Source organism: Otolemur garnettii, unplaced genomic scaffold, assembly GCF_000181295.1.
Source record: "Otolemur garnettii isolate 467f Iridium unplaced genomic scaffold, OtoGar3 scaffold00007, whole genome shotgun sequence".
NCBI lineage: Eukaryota > Metazoa > Chordata > Mammalia > Primates > Galagidae > Otolemur > Otolemur garnettii.
The window spans coordinates 19,607,367-19,623,269 of NW_003852402.1; the positions used below are offsets into that span (position 1 = coordinate 19,607,367).

The window sequence follows — 15,903 nt, forward strand, 5'->3', positions numbered from 1 at the left end:
ACATTTATAACAGCTATTTTAATGCCCTTATCCATCTGTGTCATTTCTGGGTCTGCTCCTATTGATCACTTTTTCTCCTCATTGTGGGTAAATTTTTCCTCCTTTTTTATATGCCTAGTAGTAACTGACTAGACGTCAGACATTGTAAATTGTATTTTCACTTAAATCATTCAGAAGTTTTTGGGCTTTACTAGAGGACGTGGTTGATTTGCTTGAAAAAAGTTCGACTTTTTCAAGTTTCTTTGGGTGGCTCCAGAGTAGCCTTCATTCTAAGGAAATCCCCTTCTGAAACTCTTCCCAGTGCCTCTTGTTTTAAGAGGGTCTGGTCGCTGGGAACATAGTCTGTTCACAGCCAGTGTTGGTCTGAGGACCTTTCTATCATACATGCTCCTTTCTGCTGGTTTTCCTCTTCTCGGCAAGATGGAGGAAGAGGGAATGGGTCGACTTTCTTCTCTTAAGCAATTAAGACACTGAACAAAATAGATCAACAAAAATTTTCAGATATTGGATATCAGGCAGTAGAGAACAGTGATCTTTGGAAGAGGAGCAAAGGAAATGAGCCCTATAATTCTCCTATGTTCTCCCTGGAGAGTTTTCAGAGCTTAGAGCAGGGAGAGTCCAGGGATCCTGAGATGAAGATACGGAGTTGAACAGTGGGGGAAGGGGAAGGCAGCTAGAGCTCACAGGGCAGGGGGCTGGGAGGAGAAGGCTACAGAGAATGAGTTTCAGAGATCTGCAGAGAGGTTTCTTCATTTTATGCTCCTCTTAGAACTTCTAGTCATCTGATGTTATTCTAATTTTTTTTTTTTTTTAGACAGAGTCTCACTATGTTGCCCTCAGTAGAGTGCTATGGTGTCACAGCTCACAGCTACCCCAAACTCTTGGGTTTAAGAGATTCTCTTGCCTCCACCTCCCAAGTAGCCCGCCACAATGCCTGGCTATTTTTTGTTGCAGTTGTCATTGTTGTTTAGCTGGCTCAGTCTGGATTTTCGAACCCACCAGCCTAGGTGCATGTGGCCGGTGCCATAATCACTGTGCTATGGGCACCAAGCCCATTCTAATTATTTCTGCATTTATTATTTTTCTCTGCATGACACTGAGTCCTTTCATGTCTCATTCCCCACTTAGAACAATGTCTGATGTAATTTAGGTGCTAAGTTAGCATTTAATGAACAAATACATGCACAGAAATGTTCACTTGCTTCGTTTAATGCTCTATTCCCAGGCCTTAGAACAGTGCCTGACATACACTGGAGGCTCAACAAACATTTTATTGAAAGAACAAATGAGAGAATGAGGAAAGTAAGATCAGAGAAGATTATTTCACTATTAAAGCAGATTTATACCTATGCATAGCCCCCCAAAATAGCCTAAAATTTGGCTATCATTTGTCACTTATTATGACCATAGGTGAAGGCAGTTCACAGGGCATGTCCATAAATCAAATGAAATGAACTACAGCCAAATTATAACCATGCCTATTTGCTATTAACTGAGAGTAACAGCAGAAATCTGGGTCTGGACCTTTACTCAAGTCCTGCTATCTCCAAGAAGCCTTCAGTACAGAAAGACTATTTCCTTAAACTCCAAAGAGTACACATATGCCCACAGATCTGTTTCAAGATAACATAAATATACCGCATTTCTCTGAAAATAAGACACTGTCTTATATTTATTTTTTCTCAAGAAGACACACTAGGGCTTATTTTCAGGGGATGTCTTATTTTTATTAAGTATAATACAACAATCTACATTTATTCAAACAGTTGAGTCATCTTCTTCTGGAACCTGATGGGGGAGCCGACCTTGTTGGTGGGGCTGGAGCTAGTGATGTGTGAACTCTTTTCCCCTAGCTGTTTGCACGTGCGCAATAGGATGCCTGCGACCACGGTTACTACACATGCACCTGCGCCAGTGCGAATGGCTTGGAGAAAGGAACTGTGGCAGATAAAAGGTATTGCAGTTTTCCTTACCGCTCTGCCGAAATGCAGGGCGTGGCTATGCAGATATGCCATGCCCATCACTAGATCTTATTATTGGGGTAAGATATTTGTTATATTTAACAAATGCATAGGAATCCTGCTAGGGCTTATTTTGGGGGAAACATGGTACTATTCTGAATACAATTCAGAAAATACTCACTGAGTAGCTGGCCAGGTGCAGCCTCGCTCTCCCCTTTCAAACATTACACTTGGTCTCTCTTACCTTTTTACCTTCATGAAAGGGATCCACTTCCAGCTCTCCTTAGGAGTGTTCTAAATTTTCTCTTTGCTCCTTCTAAATAAAATCTCTGTTACCCTGCAAGTTGTGTAGGTTACTTTCATTTTCCATCCACACTGCCTGTGCTGCTCCAGGCTTTTTTTTTTTTTTTTTTTTGCAGTTTTTGGCTGGGGCTAGGTTTGAACCCACCACGCCTGGCATATGGGGCCAGCGCCCTACTCCTTTGAGCCACATGCACCACCTGTGCTGCCCCAGTTTTATTCCCAGTTTCTACTCCTTTTGCTTTTAATTATGTCCATGCCTTGACTGAACTTTTGAGCTCAGCCAAGTAATTGAACCAGGTCAACTAGGTTCAGGGAACCAGGACCCCGAATCCCTGATTCCCAATAGTTTATTCAATTTTGTTATGTTTCAGATGTTGGCACAAATAAGCCAAACAAAATCCCTTTTATATTTTCTATTTCTCCTTTGTGAAAGCTCTGTATAAGGTTCTTAAATTACACCCTCATGTCCTACAAATCCAATATTATTTTCTGATGAATACTGGGTTTTAGTTATAGGCTGGAGGTAAATTAGATACTTTTCGTAACTTTGACTTGTCTTGCTATGTTTGGATGATGAGACGGGGAAAGTCATAAAAAAATAAAAAATAAAACATTACACTTACCGCACGTAAGCATTTACTTTTGAAGAGTTCTTGGCAATTCTGTCTTAAAATAACAAAGATGATGGTAATAATCTATTCAGTCTCCAGACATTCTGGAGACTCACTGGAAGGTATCTTACACTTATAGGCTCTTGGAATTGAAATCAAAGAAACATCAGCTCAAGCACCTTGGGCTTGGGTTGCCGAGAAATTTGTAGAACTAACCCAGTCACGACTATTTCACCCCTTTAAAATCTTATACTTAATACAACCTGCATTTTCTAGTCATACATAAAGATTTATAACACTGTGACTGTCAAAAAAAAAAAAAACACTGTGACTGTCAGATATGCGAGATTGTTTTCAAGAGGTTATGTAACAAGGATGTATGCTGAAAGGATGCTGGTAATTCAGGCCCAACTCAATTTCCAAGTCAAAGCACAGGCTTCTATAAGCCCAAGAGGAAAGAAGTGTCTGTGGTTAATCTCTCACCTTTTCTCGCTGGTCCAGAATGCGTGACACGGTTGCTGTCATACAGAGCAGTATCTGCAAAATCTTCGGCAGGTATGCGCTGATCAGATGACTAATGTTCTTCAATACCAGTTCAAGGCTATTCAAGATACCGTGCTGACGACCCAGAGGAAGAACTTTAGATAAATTCAAAGTTTCTACGGCTTGAATGACTGAAGAATGGCACTCTCCTGGTGAAAGAAAGAGAAAGAGATGTCATGACAAATGAAATATTAGTTGACTATACTTACAGTTTCTTCCATTTCCCTTCACAATATAGTATTTTCCATTGTTATTATGAGTTATAGATGATAATAATGTACTTTTCTCATATATTATCACCTTTGGATTCTCACCAAACATTGAATGAGCTAAGTAAGGCAAGTTTTATTAATACAATTCCTACTTTGTAAATGAGGAAATTGAGGAATAAAGGAGGGTAAGATATTCGTGATAGAGCTAAGTCACTAAGCCCAATCCTAACCCAATTTCTTCACATTATTCCTCAAAACCTGAATTTTTTTTTTTTTCTGAGACAGAATCTCACTTTGTCACCATCGGTAGAATAATATGGCATCATAGCTCATAGCAACCTCAAACTCTTTGGGTTCAAGCAATCCTCTTGCCTTAGCCTCCCGAGCAGCTGGGACTATAGATGCCCACAACAATGCCCAGCTATTTTTTTTTTTTTTTTGGCCGGGGCTGGGTTTGAACCTGCCACCTCTGGTATATGGGGCTGGCGCCCTACTCCTTTGAATCACAGGCACCACCCAATGCCCAGCGATTTTTTGAGATGGGGTCTTGCTCTTGTTCAGGCTGGTCTCAAACTCCTGACCTCAAGCAATCCACCTGCCTCGGCCTTGCAGAGTGCTAAGATTATAGGCAGGAGCCACTGTGCCCATCCAAAAACTGAATTAATAATAGTCTTTTATTCCATCTCACAACTTTCCATGTATTTTTCTTATCCTCAGCTTTCGCTAACCTGTGCTGAGTCCAGCAGTTTCACAGAAGGTACCTTGCTGCATTATAAGCTCTGGAAGGCTGAGAATTAAATGTTTTTATTTCCTTTATAACCCCTGGTTAATAAATAAAACAACAGTACCCTATAAACAGCTGCTGCTATATTGATTTCAGAATTAACTGAAAAGATCTGAATTGTTATTGCCTGAGATTTATGTCTGACGTGAGATCATACACCTAAATGGATCTCTGAGAGTATCATTTATACACAGCCTCCTACTATGGGGGCTATACATTGAACGAAAACATCCATCAGAGCCAGCCTCCTTCACAGGGCAAAATTATACTGATTGAAAACCTATACTCCTATAATAGCTGGACCTATTATCATAGAAAAAATGCAAAGTAAGTATAACAGACTACCTTACTAAAAAATCTCTATGTTTAACTAGCAAGACAAAGCAATTGTAGGACTGAGGCAAGAGGTTTTATAGACTGGACTGTCTGGGTTCAAATCCCAACTCTACCACTTTCCAGTTGAATGGCCTTGGGTAAAATATTTACTCTTCTAAGCCTAAATGTCCTCATTTGTAAAATGTAAACGATCAATCAACAATACAAATGGGCCTGTCATAATGTCTGGCATAAAGTAAATATGAGCCTATTATTATTAACAATTACTAACATTAGATACCAAAGAACATACCACAGCATCAGAGCTCGATATATGTACCAATACATCGATCTCATCTGAGTTGAGGCCGAAGGTAGAGATTATATATTTATCTTTCTCTTTTTCTATTTTCAGTCCAATGCTTTCCCAACTGAGCTATTTCAGATAATTTCTCTCTCGTTCTCTTTTTTGTTAGAGACAAGGTCTTGCTGTCACCCAGGCTGGAGAGTAGTGGCATGATAATAGTTAACTGCAGCCTTAAATTTTTGGGCTCAAGTGATCTCCAATATCAGCCTCCCAAGCAGCCAGGGCCAAAGGCATGCAATACCATGCCCAGCTTAATTTTTTATTTTTTAATTTTATTTTTATAGATGACAGTTTTACTATGTTGCCCAGGCTGGTCTTGAACTCTTGGCCTCAAGTGCCCCTCCTGCCTTGGCCTCCCGAAGTGCTGGGATTACAGGTTTGAGCCACCACGACCAGCCTATATTCACTTTTCTATTTTCAACATAGTAGCATGTCTAGGGTAGAGGAGGCATTCAATAAATCACTGCTCAATAGATAAAAGGCTCAGTGAACGAATGAGTGCCAAAACAATTAAGATTAATTTTGCTGTGTGCTGAATTTCTTAGAAGAAACCTATTCTTTGAAGTATGTAAGTATTCACCCTTTTTCAAATAGCCTAAATGCACATTAAAATATGACAATTTTCTAACCAGGGGCTTATGAATACCCAGATGTCAATAATCCGCAGTGGCAGCTGTGAACCTCCGCTAATGAACTTAAAGTTTAAAATGAACTGAACTTCAGCAAAATGACCCCCATCAAGGTTGGGAGAAACAACTCCATTAGGAAGATATCCAGGAGCATGGGGAACCCAGTCTGAGATGGGAGAAGTTTACCACAGACAACAGCTGTCTGCAGTGAGTGAGAGGTGGCTGACAGCTACCATTCTTGAAGTGCTTCACGGGTTCAAACAGCAGGTCTAAGAATATCTGGATCTCCTCGGGCTGGGTCCCAGCCAGGAATCGTAGGACGATGGCCATCCGTGTGCCCGAGGCAGACTTCCCCTGAGTCTTACTTCCAGTCTTATTCTTCATTCGCCCATACAAAATTCTGCAAAGTCAAAAGAACGTCATTTGTTCACATATTAATTTTAAAATATAACATGAGTTGCTCAGTTTTCCTAAACGCTAGGAGAGCAACTCACCAGATTTAAATGGGTGTATTACAAAATACAGAAAAATGAAATCAACATAGGCATTGAAAAAAATCAACGACAACACAAGGTCAAGGAAGCTGGGCATGGTGTCGTACGTGGTGTGGGACTAAGAAGGGTTGATGAGCAAAACTAAAACTACGTACCGACCAATCTTGCTTAGAAACACAGAACACATGTCTAAGTGTAGTCACCCATGGTGCTGCATTAATACCAAATCAAGATTACCCCAGGAAATACAAGAGTGAGCCATTAGTAAAATCTATGAGATTAATATAGATCAATGTTTCACAGTAAAAAGTTAATACGATCATTTTAATATGTGCTCAGTAGGGACTCTATAATACTCAACATCTATTCCAGATAGAACTCTAAATAACTTAATAATAAAAGCTACTTTCTTAACATGATAAAACCTAATGACTTATTCAGAATTCAAAAAACAGTGGTTTTCCAACTTTTGCTGTTCGAACTGCTTTACACTACTGAAAGTTATGGAGGTCCCCCAAAGACCTTCGGTGAGTTTTTAATCTACTATTGATAGTTACTGTGTTAGAAACTAAAACTGAGAGATTAAAAAAATACTGGTTTACAAATTGATTTTTAGATATTAACAACACATTTATTACATGCTAGGTAATATATTTTCATGAAGAATAATTACATTTTCCATACCTACCTCCACTACCCAACAAAATTAGTGAAACTGGTGGTATTGTTTTATTTATTCTTTTGTTTGGGTTCATGGAAGATAACTGGATTCTCCTATCTGCTTCTACATTCAGTCTATTGTAATATATTAGGATTGAAGACAATCTAGCCTGAGAGCCTCACACGGACATAAAGAGAATAAAGGGAGAAATATTTTTAAAACTTCCAGATGATCATGGATGTGTCACTTAGATACTATGTCAAACTTAAATAAGTTTGCAGGGAAGCTGCCTTGTGGAAATTCAAACCCTTGATGAACACTAAGATCCAACTATCCATTTTGTCCTTTTTTTCTTGGAGATAGTCTCAAGCTGTTGCCCTGGGTGGAGAGCTGTGGCTTCATAGCTCACAGCAGCTTCCAACTTTTGGGATCCTCTTGCCTCAGTTTTTCTATTTTTAGTAGAGACAGAGTCTTACTTTTGCTCAGGCTGGTCTCCAACTCCTGAGCTCAGGCAATCCACCTGCCTAGGCAAACCAGAGTGCTAGGATTACAGGCATGAGTCTGGCCTCCATTTTGCACTTTGTACGGGATCTTTCCTTATAACGTGAATCTGCATAAGCTGTTTGGGAAACACTGGTTAACTGCGTCATGCATAGATGCGAAATGCTCATACATTTACTTGCAAATCAAAAAAAGAAATATGTTTATTAACATTTCTTTCTTCAACAAATTTTGTCTTACTGTATTAACATCTGTTAACTGTCACTACCCATCTCCTCAGAGTCTTTTAGGAAGCTGCCAAGTTCCTAGTAGCAGATAACAGAAGTTTTCCAACACCCTAATTTTCACTTGAATGATAAAACTGAGTCACTGGAAACAAATGCTATCAGTTGTTTTCCCTGAAGCAGCAGGCTGACTGCCTTCATGTCAAAGAAAATTCCTGTGAAATACCCAAGTTCACAAAGAACCAAGGTTTATCAGTCTCCCAGTTAAAATGGTGTTTCATAAAAATAGTAGGCAATTCTGCATGTAAATCAAAAACCCACACAAGTGTCATTCCTCAAGACAACCAGTGCACAGCCAAAGTATTTTATGCATACTCCCCAATTATTCATATAGAATAGTATAAAAGAAACGTACTCAGGGTCAAGGTTCATCAAGGGCAATAAGTAAAACTAGCTTTTTATTAAAAAAAAAAACTGTTTAAGTATGTGGCAATGAAGAATTACTAGGACAATTTGGTGCCACTGTCCCGATTCATGTGTCAAGGCACCAGGAGTTTTACCCACCATTGTTTTTGTCTTGGCAGAAAAATGTCACCACAGTGAAAAAAGGTAATGTTTCAGTAGTGTCTAAAAAAAGTTTGACCCTGTGATAATCTCAGGGACTGCCCTACCAAGAATAAGCAGAACACAGAAAGATTGTTCTAGAAGCACTACTGTTAAATGCAGTAACAAGACAAAGATAACCACTCCCACCACTACCAATTAATTTGTCTAGAACACGTAAGCAACAGGTTGATCCACAAACAGAAAACAATGGTTTTATACCATAAAAGAGAAGGCAAAGTTAATTAGACCAATATTTATTAAGGGTCATAGGCTTTACCTTCCAGAAAGGGAGATAAGCAGTAAGAGCCTATGCTGGATGAGAAGTGGCATCAGAAAGACAAAGACAGAGTGAGGGAAGGGGCTGCAGAGCACAGGAAGATGTGCTGTTACACAAAGAGGTGGGTCGAGGAGGCCATCTCTGATAACCCAACACTTGAGATAAGATCTCAGGAAGAAGAGGTGTTAGCTGTCCTGTGTTCCAAGTGGAGGGATAAGAAGTACAAAGAATTTAAAGTGGGTTCGGAGGGAGGGGGTAAAGGGGAAGAGACAGGTTAGAGCAGTGGTCTGGGGCGGCTGTCAGATCCTATACAGCAGGGGTTCTCAACCTGTGGGTCGCGACCCCTTTTTAACCATGAAAATACATTGCAGCATTAGGAATGTTGAGAACCACTGCCACAGGGAATACCAAGGATTTTCTATCTTATTCTGAGGAAAATGGGATGCCAAAGGGTTTTTAATCAGGTAACTAACACAATCTGACCACTGTTATTTACTACTATGATTTTTTTCTATGTAGAAAATATAAGAAAATCTAAAACTAATAAGAAAGCTTTGTCATGTGGATGGCTAAATAGCACAAAGATCAATAGCTTTCATATACTGTAGTTAGCTATGTAGCAAAAATAAGATGTCAGGGAGAAAATTCCATTTACAACAACAAAATGTAGGAGGAAAATGAAAAGCCAAGAAAATGAGAACGTTTTTTTGAAAGACAACACAAAGGGGAAGAGTGAATGAATGAAGAGAACAAAGTGATGCTGTTTCTTCCCAAATCAAAAAGGGGGGTTATTTGGGGAGAACCTGGGTCTATGTTCTAAAGTTCGCCCAGATTCTGGAAAAAAACAACGTATTTGTAAAAAAGGGAATGATGAGATGATTTCCTGACATATTCTACAATGCATTTAAGCCATTCGTTAATATTATTATAATAATAAACTAGTCTATAACTGGAACAGGAAAGATTAATGCAAGAACATTAAAAGCCCATAGAAGACTCAATTACACATAAATATTAAATTTAAGCAATTAAAGATGGCTCTCAAATTAATAGTAAAGAAAGTTTGTATTTTTATAAAATGGTCTTGAGACAACTGGATACCAGTATTTAGGGAAAAAAATTAGGCTTATTTCATTTCACACATCAAAATAAATTTCGGATGAATAAAATAATCAATTTAAAATAAAAAGAATGAGGGAGATAGGAATGTCATTTACCTATCAGAAAATAAAAGTTCTCAGACATTAAACAGTTCATGAAAAACTAAACACAAACGACCCATAATCTTTTAAAGTTATACACAATACCATTCTTCACCAGCAAATCAGCAAGTATTAAAACTAACAAATATCACAACAAACACTACCCAGGATTGGAAAGATGTCAGTAAATAAAGTGGTTCCAATTTCTTGAAAGTAACTGGGCAATTTGTATCAGAAATTTCTCCCTTCTAGATATCTATTACAGGTAAATCATCAGAGATCAGGTTAAAGGTTCATGTAGAAAAATAAAACTGTCAGGGCAGTGCCTGTGGCTCAGGGGGTAGGACGCCGGCCCCATATACCAAGGGTGGCGGGTTCAAACCCGACCCCGGCATAACTGCAACAAAAAAATAGCTGGGCATTGTGATGGGCGCCTGTATTCCCAGCTACTCGGGAGGCTGAGGTAAGAGAATCACCTAAGCCTAGGAGTTGGAGGTTGCTGTGAGCTGTGACGCCAGAGCACTCTACTGAGGGTGATAACGTCTCTACAAAAAAAAAAAAAAAAAAAGAAAAGAAAAAGAAAACTGTCAAAAAGTAATAGTTCTGGATAGCAATTTGGTAAAATATATCAAAAACTTTTAAAATGTTCATCAATTCTCCTCTTAAGAATTTATTCAAATAAACTGATCAAAGATTTGGATGTTATCTATCTATTATCTATTTGGCAAAAAACCAAAACGAAAATGAGACACAGCAAATTAGTCAGGAAAAGGAGCTTGGGTAAGTGAATTATAGCATGTCTATATGACAAATTGTCATATTTTAAAACATTTGATGATTCAAAAATATTCCTGTGTAAGTGAAAAACGTTATAGAACATTTTATGCAATATAATCTCAAAATTCCTTTTAAAAGTTGTGTGTGGCTGGGGCCAGTAATTCCAGTGCTTTGGAATGCTGAGGTGAGAGGATTGTTTGAGGCCAGGAGTTTGAGACCAGCTTGGGTGACATATCAATAGTAAGATCCTGTCTCTACAAAAAATAAAAAAAATTAACTGGGCATGGTGGCATGCACCTGTGGATCTACCTATTTAGAAGGCTGAAGTGAGAGGATCTTTTGTACCCCGGAGTTAAGGCTAAAGAGAGTTATGATTGGGCTGCTGTACTCTAGCTGGACTACAAAGTGATACCCTGTTTCAAAAAACTAGAAAAATTGTGTTTATGTGTATATTTAAATAATTTTGGTAGCTTGTTTTTAACTGCTCTGGACTTCATACAACCATTTGGTTTTTACTTTTAGGAGATTTCAAAATATATTATTAGTATTGTTGACATATACTATTGTAAATTTACTATTCAACAAATAATAAAGTTAGTGGTGGCTACCTCTGAGTGCTTGGATATAAGATGATTTCTATTTTCTATTTTTATTGTTTCTGTAATCCACCAGTAACAGCAATTTAATAGAGTCTCACTTTGCCCTCAGTAGAGTGCCGTGGCATCACACAGCTCACAGCAACCTCCAGCTCCTGGGCTTAGGCGATTCTCTTGCCTCAGTCTCCCAAGTAGCTGGGACTACAGGCGCCCGCCACAACATTTTTAAGTCAACGCCTGGCTATTTTTTTGTTGCAGTTTGGCCAGGGCTGGGTTTGAACCCACCACCCTCAGTACATGGGGCCAGTGCCCTACCCACTGAACCACAGGTGCCACCCAGGGGATTTTTTGAGACAGACCCTCAAAACAACCCTCTCCCCCTGGGTAGAGTGCTATGGTGTCATAGCTCACAGCAACCTCCAACTTTTGGGCTCAAGAAAGCCTCTTGCCTCAGTTTTTCTATTTTTAGTAGAGAAGGGGTCTCGTTTTGCTCAGGCTGGTCTTGAACTTGTGAGCTCAAGCAATCCACCTGCCTCACCCTCGCAGAGTGCTGGGTGGCATGAGCCACCATGCCCAGCCTCATGCAAATAATTTTCATGTTCATTGTAGCAAAATTCTTTATGCTGGCTATAAATGGAATCAAATAGGGCTGTTGAATCACAGCTGGCAGGGGCCCCAGTGTACATCTGATCCAGCTCCTATTAAGGAAAACAAAGGCTTAGAAATCTAAAAGACTTGCCCCCAAGTTATATATAACTATGTAGTCACAGGGCTGAATGACAAGCAAAGGTCTATCAAATCCCAGTCCTGTGATCTTTCTGGTTCTCATCATTCTAGGGTTGGGTGAGCTAAAAAGATCCAAGTTTTGTTTTTCTTTACACTCCAAATATATGATCTTTATATTAATTATGGATCATCTTATGCTCTACATTTATAAATAATGGACTAGTAACATCATTAAGTATTACATGACATTTAGACACTGGGGTGAATTATTTCCACTATTTATCTCAATAGAAAACCTGAGGGAAATGCTACATGTAACTTTAACATTATTATTAGCAATAACTGAGAAAATGACATGAAGGCTGTGTTGACCAGTTTGATGGAAGTATTTCAGATTGCATGTGAAAACCCCACACTGTACCCCAGAAATGCATTAATGTACACAGTTATCATTCAATAAAAAAATATATATATATATATAAAAAACCACATTATTATTAAAGTCATATCATGTTAAGATCTTTTCTCACATTAGGAACGAAGTGCCCTAAATTAGTTCCTATAATAATCTGACTTTCCAAAAAGGTGCAATTAAAAAAAAAAAACAATGAAAAAAATACAAAATAAAATATTCTATTATAATTGTTGAAAGAATCATAACATGATGCTCAATTGTGTTTGTGATTAAAACTAAAAAAATTAGTTTTAAGCAGTATAAATACCTCATCAGAATTGGAAACAGATCTGCCCGGTGGGCTGTTTTCACCACAGTATTATCTTCTGAAATGCTGAAATGCACTATTTCTTCCTTAAAGTTTCTGTCTTCAAGCAACCTTTGTAAGTTTTGCCTTTAAAAATAGAAAATAGCACAAATCATCACTTTATCAAGAGCATTTTTTAAAAAATTCAAGATGATGATACGTACAGAAGGTAATAAACACAACTAAAATAAGGTATAGAGTTCATAATTATGAAAGAAAAATCCTCACAAAAATTTCTTCCAAAATGGTAAGTTTTCAAATTTCAAAAGGTAAAACATTAGAAGAGATTAGATTAGTCCATAATTCAGCTGTTTAAAGAGTATTATAAGAAAGCTTTCATGGCTCAGTGCCTGTAGCTCAGTGGTTGGAGCACCAGCCACATACACTAAGGCAGGCGGGTTTGAACCCAGCCCGGGCCAGCTAAATAACAATGTCAATTGCAACAACAACAAAATAGCCAGGTATTTTTTTGGCTATTGGTGGCAGGTGCCTATAGTCCCAGGCACTTGGGAGGCTGAGGCAAGAAAATTGCTTAAGCCCATGAGTTTGAGGCTGCTGTGAGCTGTGATGCCACAGCACTCTGCCGAGGGTGACACAGAGAGACTCTATCTCAAAAAAAAAGTTTCTTTAGTTCTTAGAGTGATTAGTATGATTCCCTAACTAACCACCAAGATTTTATAGCATTAGCAAGGAGAGAAATAATATTACCATCATAACACTTTTTTTTTTTGGCCGGGGCTGGGTTTGAATCTGCCACCTCCAGTATATGGGGCTGGTGCCCTACTCCTTGAGCCACAGGCACCGCCCTCATAACACATATTTTTAAGTCAACATTTTCTTTTCTATTTTGTTATCTATGGAAAACAATTCTTAACACATATCCAGTTTTCACTTCATGCCTAGAAATAGCAGATGACCTTAGAAAAAAGAGAAACTTCCCTGACCTTCAAGAAATTATTCTAGAAGTAGATCTTATGTAGAAAGAAGAAAATCAGCCAAAGAAATAACATTTCCTTAAGCTTCAAGTCACTCACCTGTAAGGGAGGATATGAGGATGTTTGTATGTCATGATGCAATCCAAGGTTATTTTTTGCACCGTTTGATCTTGGTGTAGTAACAGCTAAGAATAGTTTACAGAATAAATTAATGAAGTCATATATACATAAACCATGAGCTAGCAAACTATTTGTGTTAATTTGCTAACCTGGATTTCCTAAATTCTGAATATTTAGATAAGAGTTAAAGGTGATTCCTGACACCAGCCTTACATTTTCCTGAAGTAAGGAGGAAGATGAACAGAATATACACAAAGAATAAAGTGGAAAAGAAACTCTGAAATCTGCATCCCATGGCTGCACCCTGGGTGTACTAGATTTCTGGCTGAGGCCAATTCTCTATATGAAACTGGATTTAAGCCAACTGGGCTGGTCACGTAATTAGGAAAATCTCTTATCCTCTGAGGGTGACAGCAGTCATTAAGATGCCAAGAAAGAAAACTTAGTTCTGAGGCCCCCTCCAATTATTAAGTTTGGAATTTTGCTTCCTGGTAGGAGTAGTGATTCATCTGAACACTTTGGGAGCTAAAGCAGGAGGATCGCTTGAGGTCAGGAATTCCAGACCAGCCTAAGCAACATAGTGAGACCTGGTATCTACAAAAAATAAAATTAGGCAGGTGCTATGGAGCACACCTATAGTCCCAGTTACTGGGAAGGCTGAGGCTACCAAATCTTGAATCCAGGAGTTCAAGGTTACAGTGAGCTTTAATCACTCCAGTGTGGGGGACAGGGTATGACCCTGTCTCTAAAAAAGAAAATAAAGGGAAAAATAAAAAAGAATTTTGCTTCCTATGAACAACAGACTTTTGAGCTCATAGCAATCAGGTCTATCTGAATTTATGGGCAGAATATGAATAAACTGTGCTGAAATGATAAATGTTTCACCTGAAACATTTTACATTCAAATGAAAAAAGAAAAGTTCATTTCCCCAGAGAGCTTAGAATGACATTCAATGCTTACTTTACTTCTGACATTAAATTTTTTTTGCAATCTTTTCTTAAATTCAGGGTCATACATTATGATTACACCAAACTATTATTCCAACTATCTGTTTTCACTAAATCTGATAGATCCTAAAATTCTAGTCCTCCATGAAGGCGGGCTCAACTAGAAAGGAAAAGCAGCCAATTGCTTTTGGTACATGTTATAGCTTCTGCCCTTTTAAAAGCTAATTTCCGTGACATAATTCATTCTTCATTATTATCACTGTTGACATAACTGACTTATGTTTAGTCCCCAAAATGCCTTGAAATCTACTAACTAAGTGCTGTCAAACACTGTTTCTCAAGATATCAGGAAATATGCCTATGAATTAAAAAAAAAACTTTAGTACTTAAGATGTAGACACAGGCTCCACTGAGCAAATAATTATTGAAAACCTAATAGGTACTTTGGCAAAGAAAATGCTAGAGAAAAGTTTACAGTGCCAAAAACTTACTAATATTTCACTTACCTGAAGATATAACTCATATAATTTGGATTCCAAATATAAGGCCCGTGGATTTGAAAATTTAGAGAAAACTTGCAAATGGGCAATTAACTGCCTACACAAAAATAAGAAAGAATGCACAGAGTTAAATAACTGATCTTATTCACAATTTTATTCTCTCTGACAAGTACTCTAAACAGCCTGCCTACAGTTTTGCTGTTAATTATGCACAGTACAAACAAGTTTTAATTATCTGCATTTAGGAAATTCTCTAGACATCTCAAATCTCAGGCAGGCCACTCCCTGAAATCCAAGGTCCTCACCCCAGAAAATCGTTCAGGAGGTGCTCAGAAATGATTTAAATTAAGCTAAAATGACGAAGAAAGTAACCAAAGCAGTAATACATTCCAGAGCTGAACTCAGATATTTTTTTGGAATTATTCCTTGTCTAGGCTCCATGCAGCAGGCAAGAAAGTAGTAGAATATATTCTTCCGCACTTTCATATAACAAAAACACGGACGTCAGGCAACAGAGGTCCGGATTTAGGTAACTCTGGCTCTTGCTTACTAAGAAGGAAGAAGAAATCTCTTAATATTTTTGGACTGTGATTGCTAAGTGAAATCACACAAAGTAAAACTGCAGATAAGGGGGAACTAAGGTATATCATACGAAGCTTGGCCACGACCTTCCCCTTAGCAGGCAAGTCCTCCCTTGTCCTCGGTTCCTGGCAAACTTTCACCTTTCAGCATCAAAGCTGCCCTCTCCATTGCAAGTCTTCCCTGGGTCTTTGGGTTACAGTTAGGTACTTTACTGTGCGCCCATAACTTCTTTAAAGGTACTCGATGCTGTTGCTGAATGGGTGGATTA

General features: G+C 38.4%; 1 protein-coding gene across 1 annotated transcript in view; it reads right to left on the reverse strand.

The window, feature by feature from the left end:
* Positions 1–15,903, reverse strand: part of UTP20 (UTP20, small subunit processome component) — a 101,951-nt gene that overhangs the window by 50,198 nt on the left and 35,850 nt on the right. Inside the window, exons 23-27 of the mRNA XM_003783310.3 lie at positions 15,060–15,150; positions 13,585–13,670; positions 12,512–12,637; positions 5,959–6,125; positions 3,359–3,567 (exon numbers count right to left, since the gene is read on the reverse strand). Coding sequence (XP_003783358.1) covers positions 3,359–3,567; positions 5,959–6,125; positions 12,512–12,637; positions 13,585–13,670; positions 15,060–15,150 — 679 coding nt within the window. The remainder of the gene's footprint in view (positions 1–3,358; positions 3,568–5,958; positions 6,126–12,511; positions 12,638–13,584; positions 13,671–15,059; positions 15,151–15,903) is intronic.